Source organism: Atractosteus spatula, chromosome 3 (genome assembly GCF_055471065.1).
Source record: "Atractosteus spatula isolate fAtrSpa1 chromosome 3, fAtrSpa1.hap1, whole genome shotgun sequence".
In the NCBI taxonomy this organism is placed as follows: Eukaryota; Metazoa; Chordata; class Actinopteri; order Semionotiformes; family Lepisosteidae; genus Atractosteus; species Atractosteus spatula.
Genome location: NC_142708.1, coordinates 14,916,357 through 14,933,604, shown reverse-complemented (window position 1 = coordinate 14,933,604; position 17,248 = coordinate 14,916,357). Strand labels below are relative to the sequence as shown.

Below are 17,248 nucleotides of genomic sequence, written 5' to 3'. Positions count from 1 at the left end.
GGGAATGATTCCTAATCATAGATATGATTGAGTTAAGAACTACAGTACATTATATGCGTACTGTAGTTCCTTTTTTGAATTACCCCAGAAAAGCAGGAATTTACTAAAATCTAACAATATTGTCTTATCGTATTTCTGATGTTATGCTATTTTTTCATATTTTATACTGCATGCATAATTATGAACACTTCTCACATACAATTCTTAGGTTAAGGAAATCATTAGCCATATATTAAATCCCTATATTCAGTTGTGGAATTATACAGTTAGGGAGTACTATGTTAAGGAAATGCCTGTAGCCTACTTCTAAAATAAATTAGAGGTTTACGTTTACAAAGCAGTAACAGAGTGATACTGTGATGGACGGGTATCCCACCCAGGGTGAATCCCACTTTGCACCCGTTGCTTGCCGGGCTAGGTTCCGACTCCCTGCAACCCTGAACTGGATGAATCAGATAGCAAATGGATGGATAGATAATAAATTGACACAATTGTGATAATTACAAATGTCAATTATACAAATAAGTGGATGTAAGTAACAAAACCTTACTCATGACTACAGCATGAATCCTATTCTTAGGAGGGATATGTACTCATTTTTATGACAGTTTATAACATTATTACTTGGAATGTTCATACAGTAGATTGTTTATTGACAGTTACAACAGAAGCCGGAACTGAAGTCTGAACCTACATCTTGAGGGTGAACTAAGATTGTTATTGATGCACTTATCTTTGCTAATTACTGGAAGGATTTTGTCCATTAGTTAGCAGAACTACTTACAAATACTACAGTACTTCCAATGTTCAGCAATTCAAGGCTGTGCCTTATTCTGCTGCTCAGTGAACCGACAGAAGAGATTGTGTTACTAAAATGCATGATGTCCAGCTCCTAAAGTGTGAATGTACTCTCTAAAAGCGTGGGTTTAGAGAGTATGATCCAAGTATCACAGTTTGGAGTATGGGTCAAGTCACTTGCCAGCTGTAATTGTAATTTGTCTCAGGACCACTTGAGGCAGAATTAACATTAGTCAGTCAGGGATTCCTTCAGATTTAATGAAATGGCTTCCACAAATTTCTGGGTGTCAACAGATACATGGTAACATCAGTGATGGATGCACCTCTCTTCTAATCAGCACTGAGCTTCCTGCACCTCACTGTCGTGGTCAGAGAATTTCAGGAGTTGAATGCTTCAATTGAATGGTTCGATTCAAAGACCCTGTCTGGCCTTTCTCTCTCTCTCCAAATTCCAAATGGGTACAGGGTGCTTTGGTTTGAGTCAAGACATAAGTAAATAAAAAATTGATTCTAAAATTAAAAAAAGAAATGTCATGCCCTCATTTAAGTACTTCCTTAGTGAACACATACAGTTTAGTGGTTCTGTACTTGTTCCATTATTCTTCTCTTACCTTAAGCATTGCTTTTACATGTCACTCCAACAAAAGCCACAGTTTGTTTTCCTAAATATAGCAATAAATACATTCTTAAAAAACTAATAGTGTTTCACACAATATTTTATTAAAGAAACATAATTATACATTAATGCCAATGGTTTCTCAGTAAGCCCATACGAAACACATACAACTTATACTTCAAATGATGGAGTAAGCAAAGTAAACACCAGAAATTACTTACTTTTAATCCATGGCTGTTAATAATCTTAATTATGTATGTTAAATGACTTACAATTTACTATTACAGCTCTTTTGCTCAGCACAGTTGTCTTGATTGCAAGGAACCCAGCTGAACTTATGTAACTACAATATTTAAGTCAAAAATGATAATACAGTATATGATAAAAAATACTTCTACAGAATGTATCATAAACAGCTTTATTCACAAATGATTCTGTGAACTGAAAAAGGAAATATGAAAATAAATATCACAGTATTATATATTGGAAAGACATCGGTGAATAAAATTGTAATTGTTTCAAGTGAAATTTTATAGATATTTGAAAAAATAACATCATTAAATGTAAAATGCTGTAAACAAACACTAAATCACACATAAGACAAATTGTTTATTTGTTCTTATATATAGCTTACTTCAAAACCTTCAGGCAAATATCCTTCATTTATTAAAATACATAGGTAAATAACATTTTATTATAATAAGCAGAAATGGTGTTATTCCTTTAGAAGGAACATACATTAAATTACACTTTTCTTTCTGGTTTTCTATTTTTACCACTAGAGGGAGAGCATATCAAACAAATGATGACTCGTGACGACATTCAAAATCCAAGCTACTGTGGAGGCTGTTGAAATGCAAAATACCTGATTTAAAGGTCAAGTTACCATGAACAACTCACTGCAACTGAATAAATACTCCCACTACTTAATGAAGTGCCCAACATGAAAAACACATGTGCTTTTGTTGAAGTTCTCATACTCATTATTCACATTTGTGAGCTGCACCCTTTAATATCACATTGATTGTTCTGAACAGGAACTTCTGTATTCATCAGAAGTATTACATACACAACGACAATTATAAGATGTTTCAATTTCCACATGCAATAAGAGGGTTAAATACACATTCAAAACTATGCAGTATTTTCTGTAAACTACAAAAGAGAACCCTTAGATTCCTTTTAGGAATTCACCAGGGTACTCTGTCAAAAATACCACAGTGATATGTAAGTAATATACTAAAGTTAATCTAACTCTTAAGACCCAGGCTCTTTGTAGTTTTGGCTACCACTTTTCAACAGGATTTCAAATATCAGTTCCATTAACTCTTTAAAAATACTGTTTTATATAACATTTAAAAATACCTAATTTTTCAGATTGTCATATATCTTGGTATGATATTACAGAATACATTCTTTTACAAGATTTCATACTAAGAAAAGGGATTAATTTCCAATCCTGTTTGTTTGGAATGAGGGAGACTTGCATGTGGGATCATTTCCAACAGTACCTAAGGGCTAATATACAGTGCAAAAAGCACTAAATTAATCCATGAGAAATTTAATCTTCATACAGTTAGTACACTTTACACTGTATATACTTTGAGCACTAGATACACAGTTTCACAAGAGGCATACTGAATACCGCCTATAACACAATCTGAAAGCCATTACTGGTTAAACACCCAGTCCATAGACATTTTACATTCATGAGGTCAGGAGGAATATTAAAAAATACACTGTAAAACTAGGGTTTTGAAGTCCCGATCCTTCCTTTTTCACAAATAAAATGCCTTATTACAAACAAATCTAAAACTCATCAGTTCATTTTTTGTACAATAATTAAGAATTAAACATATTGTTTAGACATTATAGTTATAGCTGTTATGTTACAGATATGTTATAGTTTGTACATCTCCTTTAGTTTTTCTATGTGACAAAATGAGAAATTCAACACCTCACTGATGCAGACACCACCCCCCCATCCCGCCGCCATTTTCACTGACCCCCTATGTTTTTTAAATTTTAAGGCTCCTGAATGTGACTAAGAAGGCCTAGAATAGTATTGGCCCTTGAATTTAATCTTATAAATGAGCATGGTATCAAGACTCCAAGTAAGTAATAAAGCATTGAGATGCTACGCCTGAACAATAGAAAATGGCAATATCATTCACTAGCATCATTATTTCTAAAAAGGAACAAGTAAAGGTTTATTCCATGCTGAAAAGAGAAGAAAATCAACACAACGTTTCAGCTATGGAGCTCGGCAGTCCAGGAACACACGAAGAAGGCTCCAGAGCCTCTCTTTTCAGCATGGAATAAACCTTTACTTGTTCCTTTGCAGCCTACGCATGCTGACACAGCTACCTACTTGAATTATTTCTAAATGTTTACATTTTTCTAATGTAACTGGACTTACACTTCTTTAACAATTATTGTCATGAGTTCTTATACTGTACAGCATGTCTTTGTGGCCTTCTTGTTGTGAATTCCTGAGAGATTTGTCACAGATTCCAGGTCTTCTTCATCACGATTCTGTTTTGTCACCTCACTGTAAAATTCACAAAAAATGACATAACATTATGTTTGTTCATTTTGATTATGCCTAAACTTATTGATTATTAAACTTAAACACTTATTGATTTATTGCCTCTTTGCTGTTTGTACAGTAGCTTCTTCAAGCTCATTGAAGTATAATACATGTTATCTGTACTTCACTGAGCTTAAAGAAGATACACATTAATTGGTCTTTATGTTGACATTTAGGTTTTCTAGAAAATGTGGTTGTAGCAATAAAAGGCAAACTCTTAGGCTATTTGATTAAAAGCACAGAATTAGAATTTAAATTAAGGGACGGTTTGTTAAAATTGTACAATGTTCTAGTAACACCTCATTTATAATATTTCTTACAACTTCTGTCACATCATTTTAGTCCCAAATAGAGAAGATAATGTAAACCTTGTGAATCACACATTTTAAACAATACTTATTCCGATTAAAAATGTAAAAATATAAAACAGGGGTGACATAGTGACACAGTGGTTAACTCATAGCTCTGGGGCCCTAGGTTCAATTCCAGACCTGGGGTGGTCTCTCTGTCGAGTTTCTATGTTCTCCCTATGTTCCTGTGAATTTCCTCCCTCAATTTCTCCCACAGTCCAAAAACATACTGGTAGCTTAATTACCTTCTGGGAAAACTGGCCCTAGTGTGATTGTCTGTGTTTGTATCTATGTATGTCTTGCAATGGACTGCAATAGACAGTAACTTTTAGCTGCACGTTTTCTAGTTCTTTCATCTACTTTACAAGAAAACTTATAATGATCCACTTTTCTAAGAATCATACAGTAATAATAATACATGTGTACGGTATTTGTATTCTACTCAAAAACCCTTTTGGACTTTCTGACTTTTGAAATTTCAGAAAAGTAAGGTATAAAATCCATATTGTAACAACACAGAAATACTGGTTCACTAAAAAAGTTCACCTGGACAATCGGTACCTGGATCGGTACCAGTACTCACCGTGCTAGATGCAGCACTGCTTCAATTATATTCGAACCATCTTTAGCACTTGTTTCACAGAACAGAGAGTTGTAGGTCTGGGGAAAAAATGACAAATACAGCTTCAAACAGTCAGGAACAGATTAAATTAAACTGATTAATTTAAATTATATTTTTTATCATGTTATACTGTATACTGTAAATGTGAATAGGAATTTATGGGAATTAAGGATTATACTTAAAGATAAAGTGATAAATATGAAATGTGTTTTCAGAAAATAACAATATATAGCTGACACATTTGTGCAAAACACACCCAAAGCAGTTTAATTGTTTTCAAAAAATGTCCCACTGAAAATAAACAACATTAACATTAACATTAACATAAAAACAGCATTAAGTAGCACCTCTCAAAGGTTTCACTTTCTGGCCACTCATTTTAGTCTTTTAGGGACTCCACTTCAGAAGATTTAACTTTAAATGCTCTTAGGATGCTGACACAAATTGTGAAGCAATTCATTCAGAAAGATTCAAACAGATGTATATACAGTATATATGATAAATATCATCAATAGCCACTACAGGTATCATCAATAGAAACTACAGGTATGGTTCCTAATCTTTCACATATGCGAGTAGAAATGGAATATATTTAATTAGTCACAAGGTAATGCATGAATATATGCTTGACTGGAACAACATTTCACTCGCTTGAAAGTGAATACTTTTTTAACATACTTTATGTTGTATACTAAACCTGACATATTTTAGTGACAGAGGCATAATACAAAACACTAGTTCCAATTAAAATGTAATGCATACTACCTATAGTTTCTCTCCTTCTGTGTTCTATATTTTCACTCATAAATTCTATTTTTTAATGTGCTGTATACTGAGAGGCACTAAAAGTGCAATAAACAAGCATTTGAACTACTGGCATTTGTTGTGTTTTTAATGCCTCTTAGGATGCAGTCATCAAATTATGTAGGGGGTACATACCTGAACCTGCAACTAAGTTGCTTTTTCATATTTTTACAATATACATAAAGGATTTGTATATGTAATGAGCCTAACAAGTACAGTAAACCTATGTTTAGAGAAACGATTTAATGTGTTTATGCTACACATAAAATTACAATATTATTCTTTTATAAAAAAGAATAAGCACATTCTTTTTTATTATATTTTATAATATTCTTTTATAAAAAAGAATAAGCACAAACATAATTATTAATTGCTGCATTTTATAGGGGGTTGATACTTTGTATGTAATGACCCTAACACAAAGCTAAGCATTACAGACACAATCTAATGCATTCATACAGTATGTAAAATTACAATATGTGTATTTACTGTCATTGTATATTATTTATTAAAATACTTTTAAAAAGTATTAAAATACTTTAACTAAAAAAGAAAAATGATTTAACACAACTATAAAATTAATGAAATATTTATTAGCACATACTGTACCTTAATTAATGAGAAAAAATTGATCTTGCATACAAAATATTTAAGTATTTTTTCCTCAATATTTTGTCTATGCTTAGTTATAACAGTTGATTTCATGGGAGCAGATATTTAGCATGTTCTACTATTTGTTCTCTGTTTTAAACAACAGTATATGCCACAGATAGTCAGTTCATGTGCAATCTTTGATAAAAAAAAATGCCTTTTCATATTCTGTTTAAAATATCCATTTTTATTTCCAATGTATTCAGTTTCTAATGTAATCAGTCTGCTTCTTCACTGCACCAGTATCACTTTTCACTTCAGATTTACACTTGCTGGACATGGTTAGAATAAATTCACAGGAATAAAATAAATCAAAATAAATGCTGAGTAATAATATGCATACATGTAAATATATTTAAGTTGTGTACTGCATAGTTCAGTTACTCCTTGTATACTGTACATAAGCTTTTTGTAAAAATTTTAATACATTTAAATGGAAAATTTTATTTTACATATACTGTAGAAATACAACATAAAGCTAGAGTTGTATTTTAAGTTTCCTCTTACCATTGCTAGTTTTTCTCCATAGCTGGTTGGAATACACTTTATTCCTTCCTCAGTTGCCTGCTTACGTAAGTCTGCCTTGTTTCCAACAAGCATAATGGGAATATCACCTTGGGTGACATCCTGATGGGTGAAACACAAATATCACTTTCAGCACATAAATGTGTGGGAAGTAAACCACAAATGAAAGCGGACATATAAACCACATGTTTAGAAAAAAGAATGAAAATATCTCAGAATTTCAAATGACACTCAATAATTTTCCCAGTGTATTAATCCTCATTACCTCACTAAAATGTTTTGCACCTCAAGATAATGTCTTTTAGAAACACACAGTCTTCCAGTTTAATTTAGCCTGCCATTAATTCAATTGGAAAAGAAGATATCATGGAATCTAAGGGCAAAAGCAATGGCCAAAGGTAATATTCTATTGAAAGGATAACCAAACCTTGACCAACATCTTTTTGCAATATACTAATAAATAATGCATACATAAAACATTAGTGTTTTGATATGTATTGCATTGTATATTTAATAATGTACAGTAAAGGTGTTCAGAAATACCCAAATATAGAATGCTGCTATTCAGAATATACTGGTTCATACGTATGCTAGTAACCATAAGATTTAGCCAAAAAACAGTAAAGAGCATATTATACTTATTAATAACATGATTCAAATACTCACATTCACTGGATATACAGTATTAGAGAGTGCTTTCAATATTAACAGCTAAAATGAACATTGTTTTTAAACTAAATGGTGCCAATGATCAATACTCAGCAATAAAGCTTTATTAGTTTATGTGCACAAATTGTTACATTAGGTTTTTTTCACCCTACAGTTGATAAGCCACATACTTCCAGGGAGCTGAGACCTTAGTGTGTCTTCCGACATACCTCGATAGTATCCACCCATTCTCGTACATTCAGAAAGCTCTTTTCACAAGTGACATCATACAGCAGTAGCACCCCATCTGCCCGTCTGAAGTAGGATTTAGCAATACTTCGAAATCTGGAACAGAGCATTGGGAATTATTTTTATAAAAATGATGTCTGTGTGGAACAACAGTCAAAAAAATGATGGAACTCCCAAATGTGATTCTTATTATGTTGATTGCAGAAAAAAGATTACTGAGAAATTATGTTCCACGTTAAAGTATTTATGTGAAACTGGAAGTTAAGATTTGAGTGTAAAGTGGAGAACAGATAAATATATGTACTACTGTAGTGGGAAACTGTTAATGAATAGTTTACATCAAAACCCCTTAGTAGTAATCCATCCATTGTAATAAGAAGATAAGACTTTAACATGAGAACATGAGAAAATAAGAATAGGTACTAAGCAAAAGGAGTCCCTTGCTTCATCTTGTTTATTTTGTTACTGGTAGCTAATTGAAGGCATGGGCTTCAACAATGGATCTCTATCCTAAACTTCGACTAAATGAAAATGAATCAACAAACTTACCTTTCCTGCCCTGCTGTGTCCCAGAGCTGTAGGACTGTAGGTTCCCCATCAACAATCAATGTCTTCATTTGAAAGTCAACACCTAGAATAAGAGTTAAAAGAAAATACAGCTCTGAGAGAACTAGAAAAATATACGCTTTGCTATACAAAACCATCAGATACTAGAAACAGAGTCAGAAGCTTCATATATGTTATGAGAATAAAAATATACTCTAAGCATTCACTTGCATTTTCTACTATTATAACAGCTTTGACTCTTATTCATATAACATAATTTGTGTGATGAGAGACCAATCGTGTTGTTTAGTATTAATCAGGCCCAAAAAATCCTGATCACAACAACTCAAGGTAAACTAATGAATTAGTAAATGAATTCATTGTATTTACACAGTTCTTTTATTCCCTAAGGATCCTGTCACGATCGTAAACCCCTCCTCTTAAGGATGTTCCAGCTCTTCCTAGTTTATTATTTATCTCCTGCACCTGCCTCCGTCCTATAAAAGCCAGACGTTCCTGCCAATCTGGGCTCAGCTTTGGAAGATGGACGACCGGAAGCAACCCTACCCGCGAGTCCAGGAGCGAATCAACGGCATAGACCATCTGGGCGTCCTGACCATCTGGGTCCGGGACTGGGAGTGTCTGGTTCTGTTACCCCCCTTTTATTCCCCCAACCCTTCGCCGGATCCCGCTCCGGCTCTTAACCTCATTTGTCTGTGTCAGGATGGATCACCCGGCTTTGGACATTGGCTTTCCCTGGATAATCTTATGGACTCCCTTGGACTTGTTTGCCCTGGACACACCCCCTGTTCTTCTTCCAGCCCCTAACCTAGTCTTTTTCCCTGTGTTTGTCTTACTCCCTTCCGGATTGTGCTGTTCGCATAGGGTCCTGAAAGACGCTTCGTGACAGATCCTCAAGATCCTCAGATCCTCAAGTGCTTTTTGGAGGGGACACACTTCTTCCACGACTGAAGTGCAGCTCCCACATGGCAACTATTGTAAGACATCAGCCCCACTACACAGCAGACTAGGTAGAGAAACAAGCAATTTCTTACAGCCAAATTAAGAGAGAAATGTAGGGAGTCCAGACTGTTTTATTCCATGGAATTTAGCCAGGCCCAAAAATAGCCTTATCCATTCAAAATGTGTCATAGGCTCCATAACTACATGGGAGCTGACAATACTTTTTTACTAGTATTGTAATACCTAATCCATCACATTAACCAATTAAATCTAAATGACTCACACCCAGGTGTTTTTTATTGTGAACACAATTTGTTTCATTCAGCATGTCCATAAAGCTGCTAGACTAAACTCTTACCAATAGTTCTACATGGCTATTGTGTTGTACTACAGAATACCAATCTCTCAAGTCTGTACTTAAAAAAAGGCTAAACTTTCATTAGAAGACTGCCAGAGAATTGTTTCTGAATTAGATGGGAAAACATTGAATGAAAAAAGTAGAAAGATACAAAATGTCATAAGACTTCTGCACATTGGTACATTGTCTTTAGTCCTGAAACAAAGCATGAAGCTAAGAATCTATCTCATGTACCCAGAGTAGCGCTGGTGTTTCCCCGGAATTCATTCTTGCACAGTCTTAGCAAGAAGCTGGACTTCCCAACAGCTGCATCTCCAGCCAACACTATCTTGTAAGCCTTTTCCGAATTTGGGTACTTGAAATTGCTGTCATCTTGGTCTGCCTAAAAAACATGAATTAGTTAACGAAAACACAAGGACAGGTACTGAGTAGATGGAATCTAAAATCTCATTTAAATTCTAAATCCATCCATGCTAAAATGTTTTTAGTTCAAATGTTTTTTATCAGTACACGCTCTGCAACTTCTGAGAGCAAAAACATACAGTAACAACTATGAATCTGATTCCATCTTCAGAGGTCACTCTATGAATGTGATCTTTCCTGGTCTGCAAAATATAGGACAGGCAAATCAGAGTGAATCCAATAACAGGGATCAGGTCACCTTTCTCTATAAGCCATGTTGTTGCAGAAAACTACAAATGAGTGGGGAAATACTGTAAATGATCCCTTAGAGCAAGGTTCATTAAATGTAATTCTAACAAACAATATAGTACTATGATAAAATTAATACAGATTTAAGGTATGGCACATTTTTTTTCCTTGGGAAGAAATCTTATTTTAGTGATTAGTGTCATTAGTGTAGTAGAACTTGGATTTCACATTATTTGCAGCATACTGTACTTAGTATTTCTATTAATATGCACTCTAATATTAATATGCTGAGTGGATGTGCACTTACAATTTACAATTTACTGTGAATTTCTAAATTATTTTTTCTTTTCTATGTATGATATAAGCATGTTATTTAAAATTGGGCTCTAAAATCAAATATATTGCCTCTGAACTCAGTTGCATCCCACAATACTTTCACCAACCATGAGCGAAATAAATTGGATTCATTACTAGAGCAACACAAATTTAACATGGAAACTGAACTCCTTTGCATAGTGCTCTGTGTCAACAAGATTTTTATTACACCGAAAAAAGTTAGGAAACATCGTTAAGAATGTTCTACTGTTGTAAACCTACAGCACTGCTCAGTTTAGTCGTCTGTGCAGATGTGAGGTACCGTACCTGTGGGGAGATGGCAGGGATGCATCTTCGAGTTGAGGCCCCAGAACTGCTCCTGCTGACTGGATTTGATGGTTTCCAGTCTAATACTGAACCACTGTTGGAACTGCAGGCCACCTCGTCTCTGATTTCTGGCACCTAGTAATGGTGATTAAACCTTTTAGTTCCACCAGAATTTCAACACAACCAGCTTTTTCTTCTATCCCTGGAGTTATGACGCACAAAATATGTCTAATCAAGTAGCACGAATTGCACAGAACAAAAGACTACTATAATAAAGTACTCATAAGTAACTTTTAAATACAAAATTTGACTTTTGAATTGTCTTTTAAAGTAGGTTGTACTGCATTTACCTAAGTTTGAAATTTATTTTTGCAAGGTACTTTATTCCTATCAAGACTTTCATGCAACGTTGACATTATTCTCTCTTGCACATGATACAAATTGCAATTACTGAGCTTAAAGGATTCCAAAAATATATGTTTTTAATGTTGAATGTTTCAAAATGCATTGATGTTTAGATGCTACAAAGAAAAACACAAAGGGTAATTCCATGGTTATGTTGCCTGGAAAGATCAGTCTGCTTTGTGCATAAATGAGGAGTAAAGATCACACTTCAAAGTGAGAGTGGCGTACATCTGTATCAGAAGCATCTCCTGCAAGGCTTTCTGTCATCTCTGGTGACCTATGGAAATTCTTTTGAAGCTTGAACTCGGCCTCAGAATCATAGTCGTTGGAGTCTCTGAGAGTGGAAAGGCCGCTGTCGAAGTAGCTCCCAGTCGGGCTCTCCATCTCACAGCTCACCCGGCGCATGGGGTCGCACAGGGCCAGGGAATCGCAGTCCTCATCCACGTAGGAAGAGCGAGAAGATCTGCAAAGTTTCAAGGAAAACACCCACATAAGGAGACCAAATTCTGTTCAGGTTCAGAGATCGGGGTATTTTTTTTTACATTGTACTATAATGGTAAACATTTTGATCAGGAGTTTCCTCCTTCCTCCTTTTTTATAATGGAAGTTAACTCTCTACCAGGAACCGGAAATAGCAGCACAAATGACAGACAAAAGGTAACCATGACAATGTGGTGGTCTATAAGTATTCTAGACAAAATACACCACCTTCTATAGTGAAATAGTTAAATAGAAGTCATGACTTACCTGTCAAAATAAGGAGACTGACGCCCACTGAATTTTGGACTGGATCTAGAAATTGTACTTCCTGGGGAGGTGTTGTGCACTCGCTAGGATAACAATAATAACATGAGTATTAAACAACATCTTTGTAAAAAATGATTATTTACTGTATATTTGCATGTATCAAATGTATGCTGTAACCCTACCTATTCTTAACTTGTAAGAAGAAAAGAAGTACAATATTTTCACTTTCAGCAAAAGCATTTGAAGCAGTCAGAGGTAACGGCCTTGACTCTGCTGCAGATTCCTGAAAGAAATTGTTCTTTCCAGAGATATGAGTATATATATTGTGTGTTCTTCTTTAAACAATATCGCAACATTTATTTTTGTGCGGCAGGCCTTAAAAACACATTGGGTGTTCCACTCCAGAGCTGTTTAATTCTAAAATAAAACCTCAAAGATGCCATGTACATCAAACTGTGTAGTGGACATGATGGCATACAAGACTGAAACATCAAATAACCTAGCTATTCAGAAAATAATACCTGTATTACAAACGACCATTATAATAAGTGTACATGAATCATTTGACCACGAATACTAAAGAAATACATAAACAAAGGGTGGGCTATAGTATATCACCTGAGAAAGAAATGGATCTACAGGATGTTGAATTTCAAGAAACTAATCTTTAACTTTATTTCAAACCAATGTTATTTTTTAATACTGTTTTAATACATGACTGCAAGGCAGTTGTAATTGGAGGCAGATATGTATAAAGGTCACTACAGCCCAAGTGGAGAGATTTTGGAGAAACCATTCCAGTGGCCAAACATTTAGGCAATGTTGTCTACATTCAGGCAATAGCTAATGTATTAGCACCAAGCTGTTGACATATTTAGTTGCTAAAGCACTGTGGAAAAGTTTTGTCCCAGGAGCTGGGAGTGTCCTTAAACATAACAGATAGAGAGCTGCTAAAAGCCATCAAGGCAGGTGAACATTGCTGGACCCTCAGCAGAAGGAGGAACCAGAGAAGATTGCAGGAACAAGCTCCAAACTTTTCCAGGTATTCAGTCCCTCATAACTTACAGAGGACATTATTAAATTAAATACGAAACTAAAAGTACCGTCACTATCGAAACTACTGCTGTTCAAGGATCCATCAATGAAGACACCATACTTATAAAACTGTAAGTTCCATATTTTAAACCAAGTAATGTTTAGGTACTTACTAAGCTTCTGTTGTATTTTACGAAACTGGTTTCCAGTGCACTTCTTAGACCATCATTGCTGTCATGCAGCTTCCTGTTTGCTGACCTTTAGAGATAATGAAATGACACATTAAGAGTAGTCTGAATATATATCTGGGTCTGACACATGTAAAATAAGGCTACATTTAAAGCAACAAGAAGATGAAAATTTAAAGCTTTTGATAACCTGCTGTAACTAGATCATGTTTAAGTAACAAATAAAAGTCACAATAAAATGAATTAAAAAAATACTATTTTGTTGTTTCCTATGATTATTAAGCCTTCTATTGCAAAGCCAGCTGTCTGAAATTCCCATTCAAAAGTTATATTTCTGTATTTACAGTATCTATAAACAGCTCAGTACCTGTAAATCTACTGCACGTCACAGACAGATTAACAATGTTTGCAAACTTACTGAAGCATCTCAATTTGCCGGGCTAAATTATCCCTTTCATCAGAGTATCCTTTCATTATTGCTTCATCCCTGCAAAGAATGAAAACAGCATCTTACTACTACAGGAAACTGAAGATGTTGATAGTATTGCATTCCTATATGAAGTCTGAAAAAGAAAACTTAAACATGGCAAAATCAAAAGATCAAGGAACACTTGGCTGAAATTTTGGGTAGCAGCTTGTGTTGCCAAGTAATCCTGTGCTGAAGAATAAACTGCTGTGACACCACTAACCTCACTGTCAGGTGCAATGACGTAATTTCAGGATATCCTGTTTCTACCTTAACAACTGGGCAATCAGTGGAAAACACCCGAAAGGCTCAAGTTTTATTGTAGTGCACAAAACTAAAATCACATAGGAAAACATAAAACATAGCTAAGCACGCTAACAGCAGGGTTGAGGGCTTGTCACTGTTCTCTTTACATGGATTACACTGTGCCTTAAGCCACAAGAGAAAATGAAATTAAAAACCAGACATTAAGAAAACATCATGGTGGATTTTTTTTTAAATCTCTATATGACCTAAATATCTAAATGAAAATTATAATGATAACTGAATTAACTGAAAAAATCATGTGCATTTTAATAAAGGTGTACTTTTCAGAACTTCTTTAATTTACTCAAAGAAAGGCACATTTCATGAATAAAACAATAGTTCTCATGAAGACGTCTTTGTAAACACATGCAAATTCAAATCCTGAATATGAATCCTGTTGACAGATGACTCCCATAAAGTTAGCACTAAAGAAAAAGCCATACCAAGTGAATTTTCTCACCTTTCAAAGTTTATACTTTGATCAGTGTATTCACTTTTCAAAGAATCAAGCTCACTTTGAAGGAATGCAATATTAGTTTGAGATTCAAGTAGTTCCTTCTTCAGCTGTTGATTCTCCTACAAAAAAGATTTTTTTTTTCTTAAATGTACAAATATTTCATGAATGTAATAGTTTGTGAAGTTTGAAGATTTTAAAACTTAAAATTAACCCTTACCAGTGTAACTTCATTTATTTTTCTTTTTAACCCCACCACCTCATCTTTCAGATTGATACTTTTGTATTGTTCCTCAATCTGCAAGACAAAAAAGCATCTCCATCTGTAAATATTATTAATATAATTTCAGATTGCTTTCAACTGCCTACCTTGTTAGAGACTAAAACTCACAGGACCCATATACCTTTTACATTTAACCATCATTTAACCATAAATGTTCTGTTTATGTATCAGACAAACTCCAAGTTAACCTCTGCATGCATATTTTATATGTTTAATATACTTTATACAGTATACTGATACATTTTTCCTGTAATCCTTTTTTCCACACGATGAACCTACCTTGTCTGACAACAATATGCACCACGAAAAAATCTACATGATGTACACTATTGGGGCAGCATTCTGTGTGAATTGTCAATGTCTTCATAACGTACCACCTTTTCACATTTTTAAACCAGTTTGCAAAGATAATAAAAAGATTATATTATATTAATAGTCTATCAATTCCAGTGCGAAACAAAGAAAAAAATATCTATTATTTAAATAAAAGTACTGCAGGCTACCAGATAGCTAGATATTCAAATTTTCAGCATGATTGCACTTTATGATTATGATTTTAAATGTTAGAAGAATTACCATTTTCATCTTCTGGACTTTCATCTGTAGTTGATAGACTTCAGATTCATACTGGCGCTTGAGTTCATTAAGCATAGCTTCAGCCTTTTTGTTTTCCTAGAAGACATTAAAGAACATTACAAGTATTCTGTGGAAATCCCATTATAATAACGCTAATCAATGCAGGTGCGGTTTTAGAACTGGTGACAAATGACAAGACTAAATAATGTGCTGTTATTAAACATTGGAGGCCTTGTATTCCAAAAAAGCAATGGTTAAATCCCCACTGCTTTCTATGGGGATTTTACATTTTAAAAATAGAATCTCCTCCTAACAGAAGGAATTTCTCACACTGTGTATGACAAATGTGAAGATAGATACTTTGTTAACACTCCTTATTTTCAAAAAACTAAAAGTTTATGCTGTGTGAATAAGTAGTTATTGCAAAGAAAGTATTTCTGTTGAGAAACTATAATCCAGGCATTTGCAAAACTTGGGATCATAATCCACTCCTACATAAGGGTACTCATTACAGCCATAATAAAAATGAAAATGATGTCATAAGGATTATGTGGAGCAAACCAGCAACATGGAATGTAAAAACAACACAAGCACATAAGTGATCTTATAATTAATAACATGCCTTTAAACACATGCAAAGGATGTATTTTGTCATGCAACAGGATGTTGCATATTCCTTTTTAATATTCACTTAAAAATGTACTGTATGGTTCAATTTTTTATAAAGGCTGTGAATAATACATTTTTGCCTGATTTATGAATGTGTATGTCTATGAGATGCATATTGTGGTTATATACTTTTTTGCCAAGTCCTACACCAGCTCTGTCTGTTTTATTGTTTGAGAAGTAATTGAGGAGTATCTTGCTAACTACAACAACTTGGAAAAAGAAACCTGTAGACACATCTGTCATCCAGAACAAGAAATAGACAACCCCAGCCTAGTCATTTTACATGTTCATTTTAAGATTAATCTCATGTATATGTAAATACAGTATATACTGCCAATTGATTTATAATACTGCAAATGTTCCTTTACCTCAGCACCAGATTCATTAATAAGGGTATTGTTTCATGAACACTCTCTTAACCATGAACCTCTTTAAAACATTAAGTGTGTTTTTCTGGGTATTTTCTATTCTCTTACAATATATACAGTATATAGTATCTCCCCTTCTCCTTCATTTCTAAATTTAGATCTTTGAATTCTTGAATGAGTAGTACTGTGATGCAAATAAATCATTTCTTTAACATATTGTATTAATTTTTTTAAACTTGAAGGCACATTAAACAACATAGCTTGACATACACCATACTCCTTGACGGTATAAATGAGAGAACTAGAGCTGTATCTGAGATAAAATAGAAAGGACTACTGTAAATAAACTGACATAATGAATATTACACTTTGACCAGTGTAGTTAATTTATCCCTTAATGATCTTCCTGAAATATTCTGAAAACAATCTGCTTGTACATGCAAATAAAATTGTTTCTGGAGCCAGAATCTACTTAACACCTACTTACGTTCTGTACATTTCACTGTTATCTCCTTTATCAATTTCAAGAGAAACCTTGAATGTCAGCCAAACAACATCGCTGGTAGGCTTAAATTAGTAGCATAGACTAGTATTATTAGGTAATTCTTTCCATTCAAAGGACAGAAGAAAGCAAAAAAGTCAAGGTCTTCAATAGGAAAACTTGCAAGGTACAGTACTATGGAGACATAAGAGCTATATGAATATATAAAATGAAAAGCACATATACAGTATATATAT

The 17,248-nt window shown here is 34.1% G+C and overlaps 1 protein-coding gene across 1 annotated transcript in view; it reads right to left on the bottom strand.

Annotated features, from left to right (window-relative positions):
• Positions 1-1,511: 1,511 nt before the first annotated feature.
• rasef (RAS and EF-hand domain containing) overlaps positions 1,512-17,248 on the bottom strand; it is a 60,463-nt gene continuing 44,726 nt past the window's right edge. The window contains exons 16-29 of the mRNA XM_088910626.1: positions 15,474-15,569; positions 14,835-14,912; positions 14,621-14,736; positions 13,807-13,875; positions 13,374-13,458; positions 12,166-12,248; positions 11,647-11,881; positions 11,014-11,148; positions 9,955-10,102; positions 8,403-8,484; positions 7,835-7,949; positions 6,939-7,058; positions 4,938-5,014; positions 1,512-3,965 (exon numbers count right to left, since the gene is read on the bottom strand). Of these exons, the coding sequence (XP_088766752.1) occupies positions 3,863-3,965; positions 4,938-5,014; positions 6,939-7,058; positions 7,835-7,949; positions 8,403-8,484; positions 9,955-10,102; positions 11,014-11,148; positions 11,647-11,881; positions 12,166-12,248; positions 13,374-13,458; positions 13,807-13,875; positions 14,621-14,736; positions 14,835-14,912; positions 15,474-15,569 (1,542 nt within the window). The 3' untranslated portion in view covers positions 1,512-3,862. The remainder of the gene's footprint in view (positions 3,966-4,937; positions 5,015-6,938; positions 7,059-7,834; positions 7,950-8,402; positions 8,485-9,954; positions 10,103-11,013; positions 11,149-11,646; positions 11,882-12,165; positions 12,249-13,373; positions 13,459-13,806; positions 13,876-14,620; positions 14,737-14,834; positions 14,913-15,473; positions 15,570-17,248) is intronic.